The sequence below is a fragment of the Perca fluviatilis genome, chromosome 5 (assembly GCF_010015445.1).
Source record: "Perca fluviatilis chromosome 5, GENO_Pfluv_1.0, whole genome shotgun sequence".
NCBI classification, from domain to species: Eukaryota; Metazoa; Chordata; class Actinopteri; order Perciformes; family Percidae; genus Perca; species Perca fluviatilis.
Genome location: NC_053116.1, coordinates 35,653,908 through 35,672,681, shown reverse-complemented (window position 1 = coordinate 35,672,681; position 18,774 = coordinate 35,653,908). Strand labels below are relative to the sequence as shown.

The window sequence follows — 18,774 nt, the reverse complement described above, 5'->3', positions numbered from 1 at the left end:
TTACCACTGACAGGCTCAGATTGTTATTCTAATTGTCTGACATCATTATAGAAAGAATCCCTACAAAGATAGGCCTTTTTAAAACCTCTTTGAGACCTTTCCGTTTAACCAGAAACAGCTCTGAAGTCGCTAGTGCTAAACCCACCAGACTCCATTTAAAAAAACAATACTTTTAGCATGTATAGAGCCAACATATTTTCACATGTAAATCGGTGTAAACTATGTGTTTATTTCAACCAAAACTAAAGTTGTGATGGTTGGAAAAGTGGAAGCACCCAAGAAGTGTATTTTATGATGCTAAAATTACTGTTTATTTACATGGAGTCTGGTGGCTTTAGCGAATGCAATTTCACGGATCTTTTTGTTTTAAAAAAGGATCTTAATCTTTAACAGAAAGGTCGACCTTTCCATAATGTTGTCAGAGAAGGGCCCTATCTTGCACCCGCCGCAGCGCGGCACAAAGCCTGACGCAAGTGTCTTTGCTATTTTCAGACCGTCCAGCGCCCACGTTGTTTAAATAGCAAATGCACCTGCGCCCATCTTTGCGCCCATGGGCTTGTGCACAGCGCGCACACACTATGCTTGTTACACACACAGGGAAGCACAGCAGCACACAAACATGCAAAAGATTACAAATAAAAATATTACGACGCAAATTTCCATCATAATATCAATGCACCAAGGTACAAACACGCCCGGCTTTTAAAGGGAATGACAGATGATGCTCTGATTGGTTTATTGCATGTTACGCCCCAAAACACACCTATAATTAATGAAGACACTAAGTACAACCCTTTTGAACCATGCGCCCGGTGCACGGACCCTTTTTTCCACCGTCAAACTAGAAAAGGGAATTTGGACACGCCCTAAACTTACCTGCGCCGACCCTCTGTAAATGTTATGAATTTAAACATGCCAGTTTGTAATATTTAGTATTATGCTGTTCTTGTCTTTACTAAAATCCAAAGCAAACCAAAAGGCAGAATGCTCTTACAAATCACAAGGGAGCAATTTGACTTTTGGCTAACATAATAGACCCGCTGTTGTTGATGCTGACTCGCCTTTAGCATACATTACATTTATTACAACGTTTGATTCAGGGGACGTAGCTAAGTATTTGAGGAGGCAGGGAACTAAGATTATATCTACAATTATTATTTATTATTAACTAATATAAATTAATTGTTTGTTTCAATGTTTTAAGAAGCTTGTGGACACAGTGGCAGTTTGTTTTTACAAGTACAGTTTTTTAACACCAAAGTTAGGGGGGCAGCTGGGGGGGGGGCCCACTTGTTTATAGTTTATAAGTTTAAATACAGTCCTATTGTAGCCCTCACTAACACCTGCTGATCAGCGGAGTTTTAGTGTTTGATGGCCTCAACAGTACACACTCATTAAATACTTGGCATTATCTGTGTGAAACCCCCTCAAAGCTCCGTGTTGATTGTTTTCATTTTGATGATGTAACAAAGGTGGTCTTTGATTAAGATGAGGTGGCCCACCACCTCCATAAAACACTGTGGGAAACCTTACAGCTCTTAAATGTCCACCAGGTTGTACTGATTAGTTAGTTAGGTAATTATGGGATATGCTGCGGTGGCTGTTGCTAGGAGAATAATTACAAATAGCTGAGACCCGACCTTAGGAATCCCCCATGATGCCCGTTTTTAATTTCTTCTATACTTAGTTAACATTAACGTCCCATCCAATTTAATGTGAAACATTAACTGCTGTTTTTTTTTCTTCATTTGAACAGTGTCAAATAATTACAGCACAAGTAATGCAGAGTATTTGTAACTTAAATGTAACTTACAATTTTTTCCCATTAAAAAAAGAAGAGGCCCCTGGGGAAAAAGAAAAACCCCCCCCCCCCCCCCCCCCCCAAACTTAAAATTTTTTTTTTTTTTAAGGAAAAAGTCGTTTCTGGTAAGTGTGATATGGAGTAACTGTAAAATTTGGCTGTCAGGTCTGGATGGGTCTGGGATTAGGCACTGGTTAAGGTTATGGTTAAAGTTATGGTTAGGGTTAGGGTTAAGGTTAGGGTTAGGTGCCTTGAAGTCAACGGTTAGGGTTAGATGCCTTGGAGGCAGCGGTCGCAGCGTTGCCTGGAAGGAGCTGTTGGGGGCAAAAAACACCATTGAGCGGTAATTGGCTGAAGTTATCTTCAATTCACGATTAGTTGTCAACTACTAAATTAATCTCTACTATAAACGATTAACCGGTTTGAGTATTTTAAGTTCTCTAATTCCAGCTTCTTAAATTGATGGTTTCTAGTTTCTTCTCTCCTCTGTGACAGTAAACTGAATATCTTTCATGATGTCATCTTGGGCTTTGGGAAACACTTTTCACCATTTTCTGACATTTTATAAAAAGTCAAAATGCCTCCCAGGCTCCCAGGCTCCCAGGCGTTAAATGAGGGCATGTTTCAACCACCAAAGCATTTCTTTTGCTTAGTCAAGATATTGCCTCATAAATATCTTAGCAACTGGCAGGGGCAGATCTACCGGGCACCCCAGTTGGCAGCAATGAATTACGGTAAAAGTTATGGCCAATTTGACAATTTATGAGCGTGCGTCTCCAATGTCCGACTGCAGTGAACGCAGCATAAGATGACGCCAGAGCGGAGAGAGACGGTTTTGTTTGGAAAACTGAGTGGCGCGAAGCGAGGGAGCCAGGAGTCGCGATGAATAGAGACACAAAAGGTACACAAAACGGATTAACATTTATCAAGAAATTAAATTATAACGAAAGCACAGTGCTAGCATAGTGGCGATGCTGATTTTGAGATGATAAAAATCAGGTTGAAGAACGTTATTTCGCCAACTATACAATGTTACTTAGGGTCTGACGTTTGCTCTGTGTAAAGTAGGCTACAAAAGCTAATATTGATTCAACGTCTGTCAAGGAAAACATCGTTACTTTGAATCTTACAGAAATGAAGAGGAAAGGTAGCATATTCAGTTTTTGTCCCTAAAGAGAAAGGCGAGAGAAATAGAAAATGAACAAGTGAGCAAGGTAGACGGAGAAGATGAGGTGGAAGCGAGAAAAGAGGTGGAAGGAGAGAGAAAAGGGCAACAGAAACGTGACAGAGACAGAATACAAGGCCAAGGCGACCAGGGACAGGAGGAGGTGGGAGAAGACCACAGCGGTGAAGATATGGAGGGAGAGCATCACCGAGGAGGGAGAAAGCGAGAGACAAGAGAAGGTGCAGGGCTCAGACAGTGAAAGCAGAGGAAGCGTGGCCCATCACCAACCATCTCCAGTCAAGCTGGTCCACACGGTATGGAAATTGTTGATGCATAGTATACTAAGTTAGATATGAATAAGAACAACAAATGACAAAGCTTAAATATGAATAATTAGGGAAAGTTGTCAGCGTGAAAGTGTGATGAGATGGGGAGATGAGTTTTTATATTTTGTGTAGAATGTATTTTAGATCTATTGCTCAGATTAAATATAAAAAATAAAATGTATATATAAATAAAACAAAAAATAAACAAATGAACCTAAAAATACTTTCCCAGGCTAAAATGTTAGTGTGTGTTAACACAGTCTGATGGTTAGAACTAATCAATGACAGTTCCTAATCTTGTACAAATGCTGCCTGCAACGCTTCCTCTCTGACACAGTCCAAAACAGTTTGCTTCCCCTCTCACACTGACACATCTGCCACTCATCACCTGTGTCTTACCTTAATGCCTGTCCTGTGATAATGCCCCTTACTTCTATCATACTTCTATATATCCTATTAAGTGAGATCACATTGTACGGTCACTTATTCCTAATATGAACTGTTTCAAATGAAACCTCAAATTCAGGACACTGATTGCATGAGATGAAGTTTGTCTGTATGAGTTTGTAAATGGCAGCCTGTGCCCTTTTGTAGTGTGTATATACTATTTCTCATCAAACTGTGATAACTGATTAAATTCAGTAAATATACGTCTGACATATGTTGCCACCCCTCAAAAATTCCTGCCCCCCTCTCGCCACCCCAGAAATATTTTTCTAGATCCGCCCCTGGCAACTGGCAACATCCAGCATGTGCTCTCCTTCTCTCTACCATGTACTGCTGTAGTCCTGGACCTGGACCCAGCTGGTTTGTACATACACAATGCACACTATCCAGTGGTTTGCTTCACTTACATTGTATTCATCCTCTGGTCCAGCTGTTTACGCTTATGACAAATAAAGTCCAGTTTAAGTCCGTCGAGTTGTGTTGGGAACCCAGAAAGCACCAATAATGTTGCTGTCAAAGCATTAAAATGGCTATTATCAAATTAATATAATAAGTATATTGAATGATTTGATTTCATTTGAATTAAATCCCCTCTTGTTGGGCACCACCCAATAAGATCAGGGAGAAGATAATATAAAGTATTTTACTAAAAACAATGTATATCGACTAATACAAAAGTGTGACCCACTAGAATTGTGTGGTGGTGTCAATGACAACACCACAAGTTATTTCAAAAGGTTATTACATTTTTTGTGTTCATGTCCAGGATAAAGCCTGATATTTCAGGCCCCTTCATCTCTGGGTGTGTTGCTGTTATTAAAATCACTTCTCTACAGGAAACTACAACAAACTTCAAGCTAGCAAGCTACACACTTTAAGATTTGGATCATACAAAGAATATGTTTACGGTATTTCCTCACTAACTGGTACGTTTGGGGACCGATTGGTGGGATAGCTGTGGATGAAGTACACACGGAAACACACTGGTAAGAGCAAATTACGTTTAACCATGTAACAAGCTAATTTAAATAGCTCATGTTACTGTATTGTGTTAACTGTTAACTTTATTTAATATTTTATGTGGCGTTCCTTCCCGAGATTATTTAGCAGAGCCACCCTCGCTGCGTCCGGAGCTTAGCACCCCAAGACGATTGTGATCGGTTTAAAGAAATGCAAACAAACCAGAGCATTTTTTTCTCCTATCCCAGAATGCATCTGTGGTGTATGTGAGACTAGATGGGAGCTGACGATGTGACTGAAACAAGATGGCCCAAATCCAAGTCGGCAGCTTTTCTGTTCTCTAAGAGATGGTTCTGATCTCCTAGTAGTTTCCTGCAAAGTGGACTACACAGGGTATTTAGCCATTTTAAATATGCTTTTAAACTGAACTGTGTAGTAAGAACTGAACGGTTCATTACTTCCCTGGAAGTTGACAAGCAAGATTACCCATCAGTCATTGCACCTCACTGGAATGACGCCGCACATCTTGTAAATAAATCAATTCCCATTTATTCACAAGTTACATACATTTCAATAGACTTCATTATATTTTATAGTTCAGTGTTTGTTTCAATATTTTAGTTCAGTAATGCAACATTTTCACACAAGCAGCAAAAGTTTCTGTGTATGGCTACTTTGTGAGCAGACCATACTTGAGAGCGAAGAGTTGAGCAGCTGATCAGAAGGGAAGTGAGGAGCCGTCACATACTAAGTCCGTGCTCCAAGCGGTTATTCCAGGAGGAATTTTGTCTCCGTCCAGTATCATCTCTCTTAGACCAGCAGGTGTTTACTTTGGGGCAGTCCAGGCTAAATGTCCTGCACTGGAAGATTCATTTCTGTACACTGCAAAGACAACGTACCAGGATCCACCTGGTGTTCTAAAAATGTCGCTGTGTTTATTTATCGGTGGTTAAACCCTGAGGAGAGAACTGTGTGACTTGGTCCATTAGAGGGTCAAGAGAGTGGAAAATAGTCCCACACCATATCAGATAAATAAACACGTATTGATCTTTTACCAATCAGATAAAACAATGGATGGTCAATACATATACATGTCAGGACTAAAACTAGTTGTGCCAAGTTCTGCTTGTGTTGTCCTTTGTTTTTTTCTTATTTAAAAAGCCTTTTAACATTGAGGCCAGGGGACTACAGAAAAAAATAGCCTGTTGGCCAATTCTGGCATTTTTAACCCACGTACTGTATAATCATGTGTTTTACTAATAATCAACATGAAAATGACTAGTAATTAAAACTATGTCCAACTTTATAACTCTAGATAAAAACTCAGTAAAATCAGACAGTAAAGGGTCAGATGGGCCGTGAGGTCAGTTCCAGAGGGACTGAAACGTTAGCAGCAAGAGCAGAATGCAGAATCTCCGAGTCATATTGAGTTCAAATGAGGGGACAGTCTCGGTGCTAACCAACCGATAGTTAAAGCTATTTCTAAAAATCACTGCCAGACCACCATCACGGCCTGACAGCCTCGGTGTCCTGATGAAGCTACAGTCTGCAGGACAAAGTTCAATGATGGACCAATACTCCATATTCCTCTGCCAGGTTTCAGTAAAGATCCAAAAATCAAAATTTTCTCTAAAAAATCCATCTTTGAGAAGAAATGTCTTGTTGCTAAGGGAGCGAGCGTTGAGCAGAGCCGTCCTGACAGAAGCTTGGTCAGGAGGGGCTTCAGTAGAGGCAAGAGGCCACGGGGGCAGGGGGGCCAGGTGTTAGCTCTCTGATGATACCTGCCTTCAGACACATGATGTCTGGGTGATCTGTGGCTTGGAATGACAGGGATGGGAACATGTTGGTCTTTAAGGTGTTCCACACAAGGAGAGCTCACTGTACAAGCAGCAAAATGTCCAGGTGAGAGAGATGGAGCAGACGTTCTGAGTGAAGAGCCTGGAGCCGTTACATACTTAGTCCGGGACTTGCTCCAAGCTGTTATTCCAGACTGACTAGTCTCTGTCCAGTAACATCTCTGGAAGATAGTGATGCAGGCTGCAGACCAGCAGCTATTCACTTTGGAGCACAGTGCCCAAAATTCACCTTGGACTGATTCCTTTATGTACAACTTACAATGTGTCAGCATCCAACTAGATTTTATCAAACATGGAACTTTCCTCTGATGGGTCCGATGAACTGTCTCTGTGTTTGTTTATCATAGCCACTTCCTGAGGAGATAAATAAACTGAGTTTAAACAGAAACATATTATACATTTGTAAAGACATAAACATTTAAATGAAGAATTCACTACTGTCTTACCTGCAGCTTTTTCTTCATATTCTTTTTGAAGTACTGATAAAAGAGTGATATCATTTAATTACTACTAAAACCATTCCTACGTTCTACTGTACATACAGTAACATGGACTGAGTAATAACAGTAAAGAACATACCTGTTGGGGATTGTCTGCATTCCTTTTTCTTTCTGTAATAAAACATTACAAATGAAAAGCACCTCAATCAACAACATAATGATCTGCCAATTATATTATGTATTAAAAACATAAATCTTTAATTGTCTAAATGCCAATCATACCAGTGTCTTTCTTCTTTTTGAGACGCCACACCAAAAACAGAGCTATTGCAAGTCCGACAACTAAACAGGTCACAAGCCCCCCCACAACGGCGCCGATCACAGCTCCTGAACTTTGTTCTCCACATTCAGCATCTGTTGAAGCAGTTCCTGGTTTTATCAGCTGAAGATCCAATGATTGACATCTGGAATGATAGAGGGACATTTTGACAGGACCATGTGTAGGGAACCATGCTGCTGTTGGAAGAGTTCAGGTGTGTCCATGTCTGATCTGAAGCTTCACTTACTGTGTGTGTGGCTGACACGATGTCAATAATGTCCCATCAGAAAATGTTCCATCTCTGCAGTCAGAGCACTCAGTGTCCCTTAATGCTGTTCCTGTACAAATGATCCAGTTCAGTTTACATATTGTGAAGAGAACAACGTGTTCTATGACATCTTTACATTTCATCAGATCTGTCGGATTTCCTTTCAGTGGATTTAAAAAACTATTTGATGGTTGACATTTTTGAAGCAGACAGTTAAAATTAATTATTATTATTATTATTATTATTATTATTATTACTATTATTATTATATACACAATACATTTCTTAGTTTCAAGTCCCAAAATATATTTCACAAGCTTTTCATATTTCAGGAAAAATTACTCATTCCTGTCTCTTCTCAGACTCTTCTTAAGTTCATTAAGGTTATTTCCCCTGAACTTTGGTGTTCTCATTTCAAATTAAAGCTATAACTATAATCTCAAAGTCAACACAATAAACTAACCTTTTTGGCTGATATATTGTCCTGGTTGACAGCTGCTGTGTTTCTGTGCTTCAACACAGTCGTCCTCTATAGGGTACAGACAGTAGAATCCCTCCAGTGGTTCACAAACTGTATCTGAGGTAGTCGTACATGCTGTCTTCATCTTTAAACCAAAATCTGTCAACACATAAAGATGTTACATATATGTATATGTATTTACTTACTCTTCTAGAGCTACATGCTAAAATAGTCCCATTTATAAAAACAGAGAATAAAAGTCTAAGCTGATACCAACAGCTAATATTTTAACTGCAAAAAGACTTTTGATCATGTCAACTGCTATTTACTTATGTGAAAAGAGGATTTTATGACACAAAATAGTTTTCACTGGTCTCACAGTATTTCATAACACATGAGGTCTTTGTTTCTGGGTGCAGTCTGTAATTCTGCAGTGCAGTAAACTCTTCTAAATTACTTTCTGCATCTTCACAATGACACTGTTAAACCAGTCTTTAGTTTTCTCAGTTCTTACACAGCATTAACAGTGGGACCAGCAGTGATAAGCCTACTACATCTAGGCTTATTAGTCATACATTTTAACTAATAATTAGGAAACATAAACAGAAGTCTACCTGAAATACAGCGTACACAGGGAAAACATTCTGTAAGCCCTGTAGGACGATCCATGAATGTTCCCTCATCGCAATCCAGACAGGAAGTAGGTCTGAACTCTGTGCAATGGTTTCTAACTCGACTTCCTGTTGAAAAGAAAACCAACAATTTGATGCAATATAGTGTTTCTAATGAAAGGGATACTTTGCCAATGTAAATGCAGCTCTGTGTCATGACAGTGTGGGGGCAGGTGTTTGGCTTCCCACCGTGACGCTAGTGCACATTCAATCAGATCTTACCAGCAGAACACGTAGGACAGCACTGATCCCCGTTCTGATACTCTGTTTGATGACATTTGAGGGTATGTCCTCTGAAGACACTCATCATAAGTATCTGTGGAGAGAAATACGTTTGTCTCAGTGAAGTCTGGTTGAAATTCAAACCTACTGCAAATTAAATGCATGGATAAAAACTGTTGAAATTAAATCTAATAGAAATCTCACTGCACTTTGTGTAGCCATGGTCAGATGAAGAAGAAAAAATAGAAATGGAAAGGAACTTTCCCACTGTTTTTTTCACTTTTCTTAATATTGAATAAAGCTCCATCTTTTCTTTACCCCATTCATTGAGGAAGTTCAAATGAAAGTAAAAACAATTACAGAAAGAAATGTTGAAGAGGAGCAATTTGATGAATGAATTATAATAAAATCTTGCTGTGATAACAATATTTTACCAGCAATGGTGCAACTGTCAAATGTTTTCTTAACATCACTGTATACGGCAGGATCTCAGTTTCAATGGACTGAAGACATCTCACTCAGATTTGGGAGGAAGAGAGACGACAAATCCAAAACAGGAACACCGTCTGGAAACAAAAAGAAGACAACCATGTAGAGATTACACTACACACTAAGCAACAATTCATTTTCTTAAACATCATGTAGATGAGAAACCTGTTAACACAGCTAGAGTTGGAGAGACCTGATTTTTAGCCGTGTTCATATGTATGTATGTATGTATGTATGTATGTGTATATATATGTATGTGTATATATATGTAAATATATGTATGTGAATATGTGTATACATATATGTATATGTATGTGTATATGTGTATATATATATATATATATATATATATATATATATATGTATGTGTATATGTGTGAGGAGAGAGGAGGCTTCCAGATAGTGTTAATTTTGTCACCTATTTTTAATTTAGTCTTAGTCTTGTGTCAAAAAATTTTGTTAGTCAAGTTTTAGTCGACTAAAAGTCTCGTCATTTTAGTCAAGTTTTAGTCAAAACATTTTAGTCTTTTTTTAAATAAATTATTTCTGATAACCATTTCAGTCAAATAGTTATAAAAATAAATAAATTATATAAGTTATATAAATATTGAGCCTCTTCATTATTTCACCAGTAAATTCCTGTTAAACGGCAAAAACAACACTGCAGGGGGAAAAGGATATTTTACAATAAAATAAATGCAGCACGAAACTGGCGAGGCGTATTTCAAGTGAACGCAACATATGTGTTGTTTTTCAGACAACGGCAGCTGCAGGCTGTCGTACGTCTCGTGTTGGAATCCTACACAGTGAAATAGAGACAAAACTTTACACCGTTTAGCTGTCAGCATTAAACTGCTAGCTAACGGTATGCTAACGTTAGCTGCTGCCAAGTGTAGTGTTAACTAGCGCCCACATGTGTATCCTCTAAGGCTTTTACCCTTCACTGGGAATGTGTTTACTGGTCTCTGCAAATTAAACCAGGGGTTTCCAAAAGGTTTGTGACTTCCTGTAAAAAAGAAGTGGCTGGTTGTTGATGGCTCGTCACGTTTCAGATAAGTTATCAGTTCCACCAAAGAGACATTTCCTCTCTAAACTTCTTACATAGTTTAATTTAAATAAATGTACCATACTAAAAAAGATCAAATGATCCAATATCTCACAAGATAAGAGCAGAGCGGAGAAAGGACCGCAATTTCACTTCATGTCTCGTTAACCTGCAAGCAAACATCTAATATTATCATACCAAATGTTGTAAACACATATAACTTCTCCATTTAGTGCCTTGCAGGAACTCTGGCAGCGACAACAATATGTATACGCACAACCGGCGCAACGTCATAGAATGTCTCTGAACAGACTCATGCCCACTTTTAGGGGAAAACAATCCCGCATTCCCCATAGACGACAACAGCGTAACGACAGAGGAAATGTAAATTGCTCCAAACTTTTACTTTAAACAAACCGTTTTGAATTAATAACTATGCCGACAGGTTGCTGAGTAGTTTGTTGCACCAACAATACATCCAAAAACCCTGGTCTTCGATTTGTCCTCTTGCCATGTCCTAAAACAGATCCTGATAGATGGGCGTTGGCTCCAGGCTATAGACCAGACCAGCGGCGATCAAACTTAGTTTATTAAGGTATCGTGAATGCTCAGGTTCAGGCGAGGTCACAATATAAACATTAGACATGTGTATAAAACAAACCATCTGTTGAACAAGAAAAAAATCCAAAAACATTTGTCAAAATGATGATCCAAACACACGTCAAATTGCATTGACTTCTATGGGACCGTCTCTTTTCTATCCCCCAAAAGGGGGCGCGGCCTTGAGTTTTAGCGAAGAAGTACCCATATGTGCCGGTTGTGCGTATGCAAATTGGAACAAGGAGGCATTTCATTGGTTCTTTTCAAATGGACCACGAGTCAGTGATTGGTGGGTGTTTTTACAGGATTACAGCAGCTACAGATAACAGATCTTTCTCACTCCTTTTTCAGAAACCAAAAGGTTATTAATTGCTGTTGGGGTGTAAAAACCATTTTAACTATATATATATATATATAAAAAGTGTATATTGGAAATAGTTACCATCCCTGCCTGAAGCTAATGTCAGTATAACACAGGACACCAAAAGGTTGAACAGGTACAATGTAAAAAAAAAAGCAGATTATGGCTGCAGTGCTATGACTATGAGATATGATCAACAGTGTGGCAAATGACTAGGCCTAACAAAAATAATTGTTTGGTTCCGGTTTCCGACCGACCCTGTCAATTTATGTGCGACTCAAATTTATTTTATGAGCTTGGAGGAGAAATGATACAAATTAAATAAATACACACATAAAAAGTTTGAGGCGAACTATAATAAAATTGTTGTACAGCACTCTTGCGATGCAAGATGATTGTTGTCCTCCAGCAATGCTGGAAGAGGACCCGATGTCGCCGCAGCGGCACTCAACGTTGTCGTGTCCAGTTTTACAGCAGCAGCAGCAGCAGTGTGAGGGCGGCGCCTTCAAGCCGCCCTCACCGGCCAGCTACAGCGCTACTGCGCCGCCGGGGAGCTTCAACACATTAAACAGGGCAGATGAAACCACTCAGGAACTATATGTTGTGTTTAATGTCGTTCAAGAGGATGGCAACGTAGCAAGCAAACACGATCAATTTAAAAGGTAAACACCCTTTAGAGTGCTCTAAGATGACTCAAGGTAGGAACACAATGATGACAAGTGGTGGTCAGGAAGAGAGGAGCAGGGTCTGAAATGATGGCAGATGTTAGTAGTAGACACATAAATAAGATTAATTAGATGATTTCGCAATCAAATGTTGATAATTGTGTTGAAGTATTGACAGGAGACTTTTCATAAAAAATGTCTTCATATGGGCACACATAGAGGTCTACTCCTCGACGCAGCGGGCCGGGTCCGACTCCCAACCTGCGGTCCTTTGCTGCATGTCATTCCCCCCCCCCTCTCTCCCCTTTCACGTCCTTTGCTATCCTATCAAAATAAAGGCTGAAAATGCCCAAAAAATAATCTTAAAAAAAAAAAATATCTTCATAACCTATATAGTTCAAATGAAGAACAAGCGCACTAATGGCTGAATCATGGCCCTTACATAGGCTACAGTGGAGGCTTTGGGCAAGGTGAGGACAATCACATTGGCAGAAGCGGTGAGAGAGGTTGACCGTGGCCGGTGAGAGGAAAGGTGAGAGAACAACTGTGACTTTTTTGAAAGAATAATATGAAGAGTAAATGAACAAATTGGCCAATCTGTGAAGATGTTTGGATTGTTTTTTAATTGTTTAAAAAAAATCATGTTTCTGCTTTTCTTTTGAAGAGATGAATCTGTAGCACTGCTATTTCACATCTACAATAAAGGCGTCACAAACCTGAAACTGTGTTTTAAAGTATCTTTAGCCTCTCCGGGATAATTTAGTCCATATTTGACAGGTCTAGGTTTAGTGATATTTGATCTGGACCTGGTTAAATGTGGACTATGTGTGGTAAAAATCCATGAAATCTCTCTTCATTTTTACAGATAGAAATACACTTTCTCAAATCTGAAACTATGTTTTGGAAATCTTTGACCTCTCTGGGATAAATTAGTCCAGATATGACAAGTCCAGTTATAGTGGGGTTTGATCTGGAATAGGGATGGGCGTATCGATCCTGTGGTATCGATAGATCGATATACTCACGCTACTCATTTGGCATTGATTTCCTTAAAAAAATATCGACTAAAAAGTAATAATTGGGGGTGTAAGCATCACTTTCAGCTGTTTTAGATTACTTACTTAAATTACTATGTGCCGTGACACCCCTGTACCTGGCGGCGTATGTCATGTGACAGGAGACGAGCGAATGAGCGTCAACGTGCGACACAAGCTAAGTTTCCATCCACTTGTCAATCGAATTATCTGAAGTTCGGTAAAAAAACTCATGCGAATAAAGCTGGTGAAAGTGTGTTTCCATCCAACGGCTTTAAAGCGAATAAAAACCTGTGCGTAATGACGTCACGTGCTGTTTTGCGATTAAATTGGTATATCGAATTGATTTGAGACATTTTAAGGTGTTTCCATTCATTTCTGAACTGAATCGCACAAGATTCAAGCGAACTTTTGCGAACAAAGTTTTGCTAGACAGGAGTAGTTGTTGTTAATATTAGAAGCCAAGCTATAAGCTCCGATGGGCCTTTGGCCGAGGATCTGATCCAGCTCATCAAAAAGGTGGAACTTGCCTTTTATTTTCCCTCCGGCACCGCTGTGAGACAACTCTCTTTTTTGAGCCGTGTATCGCTGTTTGAGCGCCTTCCATTTACTCCGCAGGACGTCCCACAGCTTGTCGTAAGGGACATTCTAAAACGCTTAACGTGAAAAAGCTTAACGCTATTTAATATCTAAACAACGATCAATCATCACCAGATGTATCATGGTCATATCTTGTCATGAACACTTAAGCCTGTCAAAAAAACTAAATCGAAATCCAACGATTATAGAAGTTATCTCACGTTAATGTGTCAGATAACGTCCATAATATTTGGACATTGGGTTAGATTTGACCGTTTTAAGTGGCTATGATAAGCAATATAGAAGAGGATGTTTTTGGTGATGATTGATCGTTGTTTAGGTACATTAAACCATGTTAAGCTTTTTCACATTAGGACTTATAAAGCCAATGAGAACCGTGGAGAGTCAACCCCCAGCCGTTCCGCTGCCCTGAAGCAGAAACGCTTTATGTCAGATAATGTCCATAATTATTGGACTTTGGGTTAGATTATTTGACAGTTTTCCGTGGTTATGATGGGTAATATGAGAGAGAAATTTGGTGATGATTGATCATTGTTTAGGTACATTAAACCACGTTAAGCTTTTTCCTCTCCATATTAATAATATTAATACAGCCACTGATGAAGAAAATATTAACGTGAGATAACTTCTATAATCGTTGGATTTCGAAATAACGTTTCCATCAGCGTTTATCGCATAAGCCGTATATCGATCAAGAGAAAATCCGATGACACCGAACGTATTTTCTTTGAGTCGATATTCATGAAATTCAATCGGATTTTACTGTTTCCATAAGGCAATTTTCATTCGATATCACTTAATTCGGATAAAAACGGGTCGATGGAAACATAGCTACAGCCAAGTTCATTTTCTCAGGGAACAACTGTCTTTCTTATGCAGGTTTATAGGATAAGGAAATCCTAGTTTATTATGATCTTTATGACCTCTTGTTTTTGCTTCAGTGAAGTGTGTATGTTTACCTCTACAAAGAGGTTCGAAACATAACATTGTTTTGATGTATTAGTTTTTTTATTTTTTTTTAATTTTAGCTTTTTCTACCAAGATTGGTCTTTTTTTGAGAAATAAGAAAAGTGAAAATGTGTATGTTTTTGTTCATATTTAATTTATTTCATTCATATTTATGTTATTTATTTTAATTTTATTATGTATTGACCATAATACATTTTGTATAAATGGTCTGTATTTGTCTTGTGATTTGTCTTAAATGTAATAATATTTTTACTGACAAAAATTGCCAATAAGAAATTAACACGATGAAAATGCAAGAAAAAGTATAGTATCGAATCCTAAAAGTGTGGTATCGCCCATCCCTAATCTGGAACTGGGCCACGTTCACCCCGGTAGCAACACGTTTTTTTTTAACGGAAACGGGGGTGCGTAGACCCTGTTCTGACCTCTGCCTTTTTTATTACGAGTTTGCTGATGGGTAACACCTGTGACACAGCCAATAAATGAGAGACACAATCACCAAACGTTCTCATCCATGGTTTCTACAAGCTCTCACGTTTTGCACCATATTTACCTTCATGTCGTTCAACCCGTAGCGAGATTGAAGGGCTCTGATTCAATGGTTCAATGTTGTCAACACAGGGCTCTCAAGTGTCACGCATTGAGCGTGACAGTCACTCATTTCGGTCTTTTGTCACGCACTCCCGCCACACATTGTATTTCTCACGCGTAAAAATTATTTATAATAAATTAAATATGCCGCAGCGCCCAAAATTTCTCTGGCTGCGCCGCTCTCACTACGGAACCGGCAGGAATCAAACGCGTCTGGCCGTTTTACAGTTGTGCGGAGGCTCCACGCAGAGCTCTTGCAGTAGTCTACATAAGTGGCCTGATGTTTATGCTTGTGCGCTGGTGTGTGCGTCGAGCCACGTGTGTGTGTGTGTGGGGGGAGTGTGTGGTAGAGGGAGAAGTGAGAGAGTGACGGCGATTATCTTTGGAGCAAGTAGCGACTCTAGAGTCCTAGTGAGAGAAACAAAGTGTCTCCTCTGTTCTTTCTGACCACGGTGGGAGATCTGGAGCAGGAAAAGTTAACCCTCTCCTTGACTTCATGTTGTTTATGGAGAAATAGAACCAGGAAACGAGTCAGGGGAAATGCAACGCTACCAAGCCCATAGACCGTGACCAAGCCACTGTAGCTTACATTTTTAATGTCTAAGTCGAGCCTGCCACTTATCAGCCAAACAAAAAAAAGAAAGGGGCTACACAATAGCCAATCAGAAAAAAGCACTATTTTATCTGGGTAAGATTTAATGCAGCAACCAATGAAAAAAAAGCAAAGCATACAGACACTTCCCTAAACATTCGCTCATTCAGAGACCAGAGACCCAAACGGGGCTCTGAGTCTGTCAGCAGGTCTGAGATCTACCGTATCAGCAGAGCAATCACGTAATGCACAGCAGACTATGGTGCAGGTAGATTATTTTCTGAAATATATTGACTATTATAACTTTATTTTTCTCAAAGTATCACGACTCCTCCAAAACTCAGATAAAAGAGATATTTTGAATGTGCACAAAGTTTTGAACATGAGCAGAAATCTTGCTCTAACAAATCATATTACAGTCCAGGGGTTTATTAATTCATTAAAATGAATTAATGTATCGTTGACGTGAATAATTGTCATATGCAAATTTAAGGAGGTTACTTCCTCAACAAAAGATGCAAAAGGGAAGAGTAAATGATGCTAGGCTACATGTGTGCTGACTCAGATATAATTAGAACAGTCGATCTACAGGAGAATAAATAGATGAAAGCAATACAGAATGCCTGAGCCTAACTGCCATATATTCCATTATGTTTTTATATTTGGATTTTAATCTATGTTTACCTTTACATAAAGATTTCCAGCATAAATTCATTCAGGTATAAATAGGTGCATACAAATTCACCAGAATGCAGGAAATGAAGAGTTTAATGCTCAAAATTTTCTGGGGGAGGACCCCCAGACCCCCCCATTATCATAAGTAACCATGCAGAAATTGAATAAATACTTTGTATTTGGTTGAATTGTCAGTGCCATGTGTCAAATCTTTTCTTGTGTAAGTCTGAGCAATTATTAATAATAACAACAAAAATACTAATAATAATATTAATGAAACACCCCTATTCCTGCGACTTGTCCAACCCGCCACCAATCTATGATCTTTTTTTTTTTGGGGGGGGGGGTCACTCTTGCCTGTCTTCAAAACTTGAGAGCCCTGTCAACATGTGAAAAAAACTGTCAAATCTCCCTTTATTGCGTTCTCATAAATATAAGAAAGCTTTCACAAATCCAAAAGTCAGTTTCAGACGTTATTAATTAATTACCTTAAAGTTGTTCTTTCAGAACAGTAGGCGGTGCATGAAATGGAGAATCACTCACTCAGCAATGTAGGCTAGCCTATATTATGTTTCTCAGCCAAAATCGAAAACCTAGGGTGATATCAGGTAAATTGGGCCACTTTTTGGTAAATCATTTGGGACAATAATACAATACCATATATGCCTTTTCCTTGTGTTTTTATGATTACTAATGACTGTTTTTGATAATTTTTTGTTGAAATTATGTAATAAAATATAATTATTTAGGCCCTACAGTTCTTTAAACATCAGCTGTGCCAACTTTTTTTGCATGAGCAGTTTCAGGTAAAATGGGCCAGCTGTTCAGGTAAAATGGGCCAGTCAAACTACAAAGGGAAATAGTAATTTATCATCAATATTAATTTTTAAAAAACACAGTTGCTTATACAGCCACATAACATTTAAATTGCATTAAACAAACATTCATATGGTACCATTAAAAAAAACCATTTTGGGGTGCAAAACCACATATTCAAATGTGCAATTAAAAAAGTCCATTATGGAACAGCATAGATCAGTGAACTGATGTCAGTGGTGTGTGTGTGTGTTTTTTTTTTTTTTGTGTTTTTTTTGTGTTTTTTTTTTTTTTTTTTTTTTTTTTTTTTTTTTTTTTTTTTTTTTTGTGTTGTGTGTGTGTTTTTTTTTTTTTTTTTTTTTTTTTTTTTTTTTTAAATGTGCAAATGTACGCTCAAAATTGATAACTGATATGTTTGTGTGTGATGAAAAAAAAACAATACTACTACCATTATTCTGTTTTTTTTTGGTAAGTGTGTGTGTGTGTGTGTGTGTGTGTGTGTGTGTGTGTGTGTGTACGCACGTACGTACACATACACTCACTCACTCACTCACTCACTCACTCAAACACGTATGTGTGTTTGTGAGTGACACAGATGATGGCCCATTTTAGCTGAAACCATGTTGCCCATTTTACCTCAGTGGGTTAAGGTAAATTGGGCGTAAAGAAAAACATTGTTTTTTAAAAATATGTTCATATACCAAACTAACAACATTGTTTCTGATTGATGCCATCAAGACAGATATTAAGCATAGTTTTTTTATGTGCATGTTTTTTTTATATAGATTTATCATCCTTATAATAGTTTAGTTAGATTTGGTATGCCATGCTACTTACCATGCAGCTTTCTGGTGCAGTCTTGATTTGAATTATTGCCCCGCCCACCATAGCAACCATAAACCAATCAAATCACCTGTTACTTGTCAAGTACAGTTAAGACAACAGTTTGAAATCCTTTGCAGTCATTGGCTCTAAATTCCAGAGGGGCTGGGACCCCCAAACCTTAAATGGCCCATTTTACCTGATGGCCCATTTTACCTGATATCACCCTACTTCAGCGTCGTAGACCTTCTAAACTTCGACGTAATGTTTTTTTTTATTTTTTTTTATAAAATGTCTGCAGTTGAAGCGATTCATTCTGCTGTTTTTTTTTTAAGTAAGACTATCCCATTTTTGATTAACTTTTATCATGTAAATAAGACTCTTATAAGAGAAGCTGCTTGAGCTTTGGGAGAGACTAACGTTAATCTCCTTTCACTTTAACTTCAATGTTAGCTAACGTTGATCCACAACATTTCTGGTCCACTGAAACGTTTCAGAGGTAGCTACAGCAACAACAACTGGCATCAGAACTGGTAGGCTATATGTGAAATGCGGTAACGTTACCACCTTTAAAGAAAAT

The 18,774-nt window shown here is 38.5% G+C and overlaps 1 protein-coding gene across 2 annotated transcripts in view; it reads right to left on the bottom strand.

Annotated features, from left to right (window-relative positions):
• Positions 1 to 6,114: 6,114 nt before the first annotated feature.
• The window catches only part of LOC120559161 (tumor necrosis factor receptor superfamily member 14-like), a 202,390-nt gene continuing 189,730 nt past the window's right edge, over positions 6,115 to 18,774 (bottom strand). For both annotated transcript variants that reach the window (XM_039800688.1, XM_039800687.1), the window contains exons 2-10: positions 9,370 to 9,501; positions 8,936 to 9,029; positions 8,657 to 8,782; positions 8,046 to 8,201; positions 7,562 to 7,652; positions 7,278 to 7,459; positions 7,135 to 7,166; positions 7,002 to 7,034; positions 6,115 to 6,909 (exon numbers count right to left, since the gene is read on the bottom strand). In XM_039800688.1, the coding sequence (XP_039656622.1) occupies positions 6,832 to 6,909; positions 7,002 to 7,034; positions 7,135 to 7,166; positions 7,278 to 7,459; positions 7,562 to 7,652; positions 8,046 to 8,201; positions 8,657 to 8,782; positions 8,936 to 9,029; positions 9,370 to 9,405 (828 nt within the window). In that variant the 5' untranslated portion in view covers positions 9,406 to 9,501 and the 3' untranslated portion in view covers positions 6,115 to 6,831. The remainder of the gene's footprint in view (positions 6,910 to 7,001; positions 7,035 to 7,134; positions 7,167 to 7,277; positions 7,460 to 7,561; positions 7,653 to 8,045; positions 8,202 to 8,656; positions 8,783 to 8,935; positions 9,030 to 9,369; positions 9,502 to 18,774) is intronic.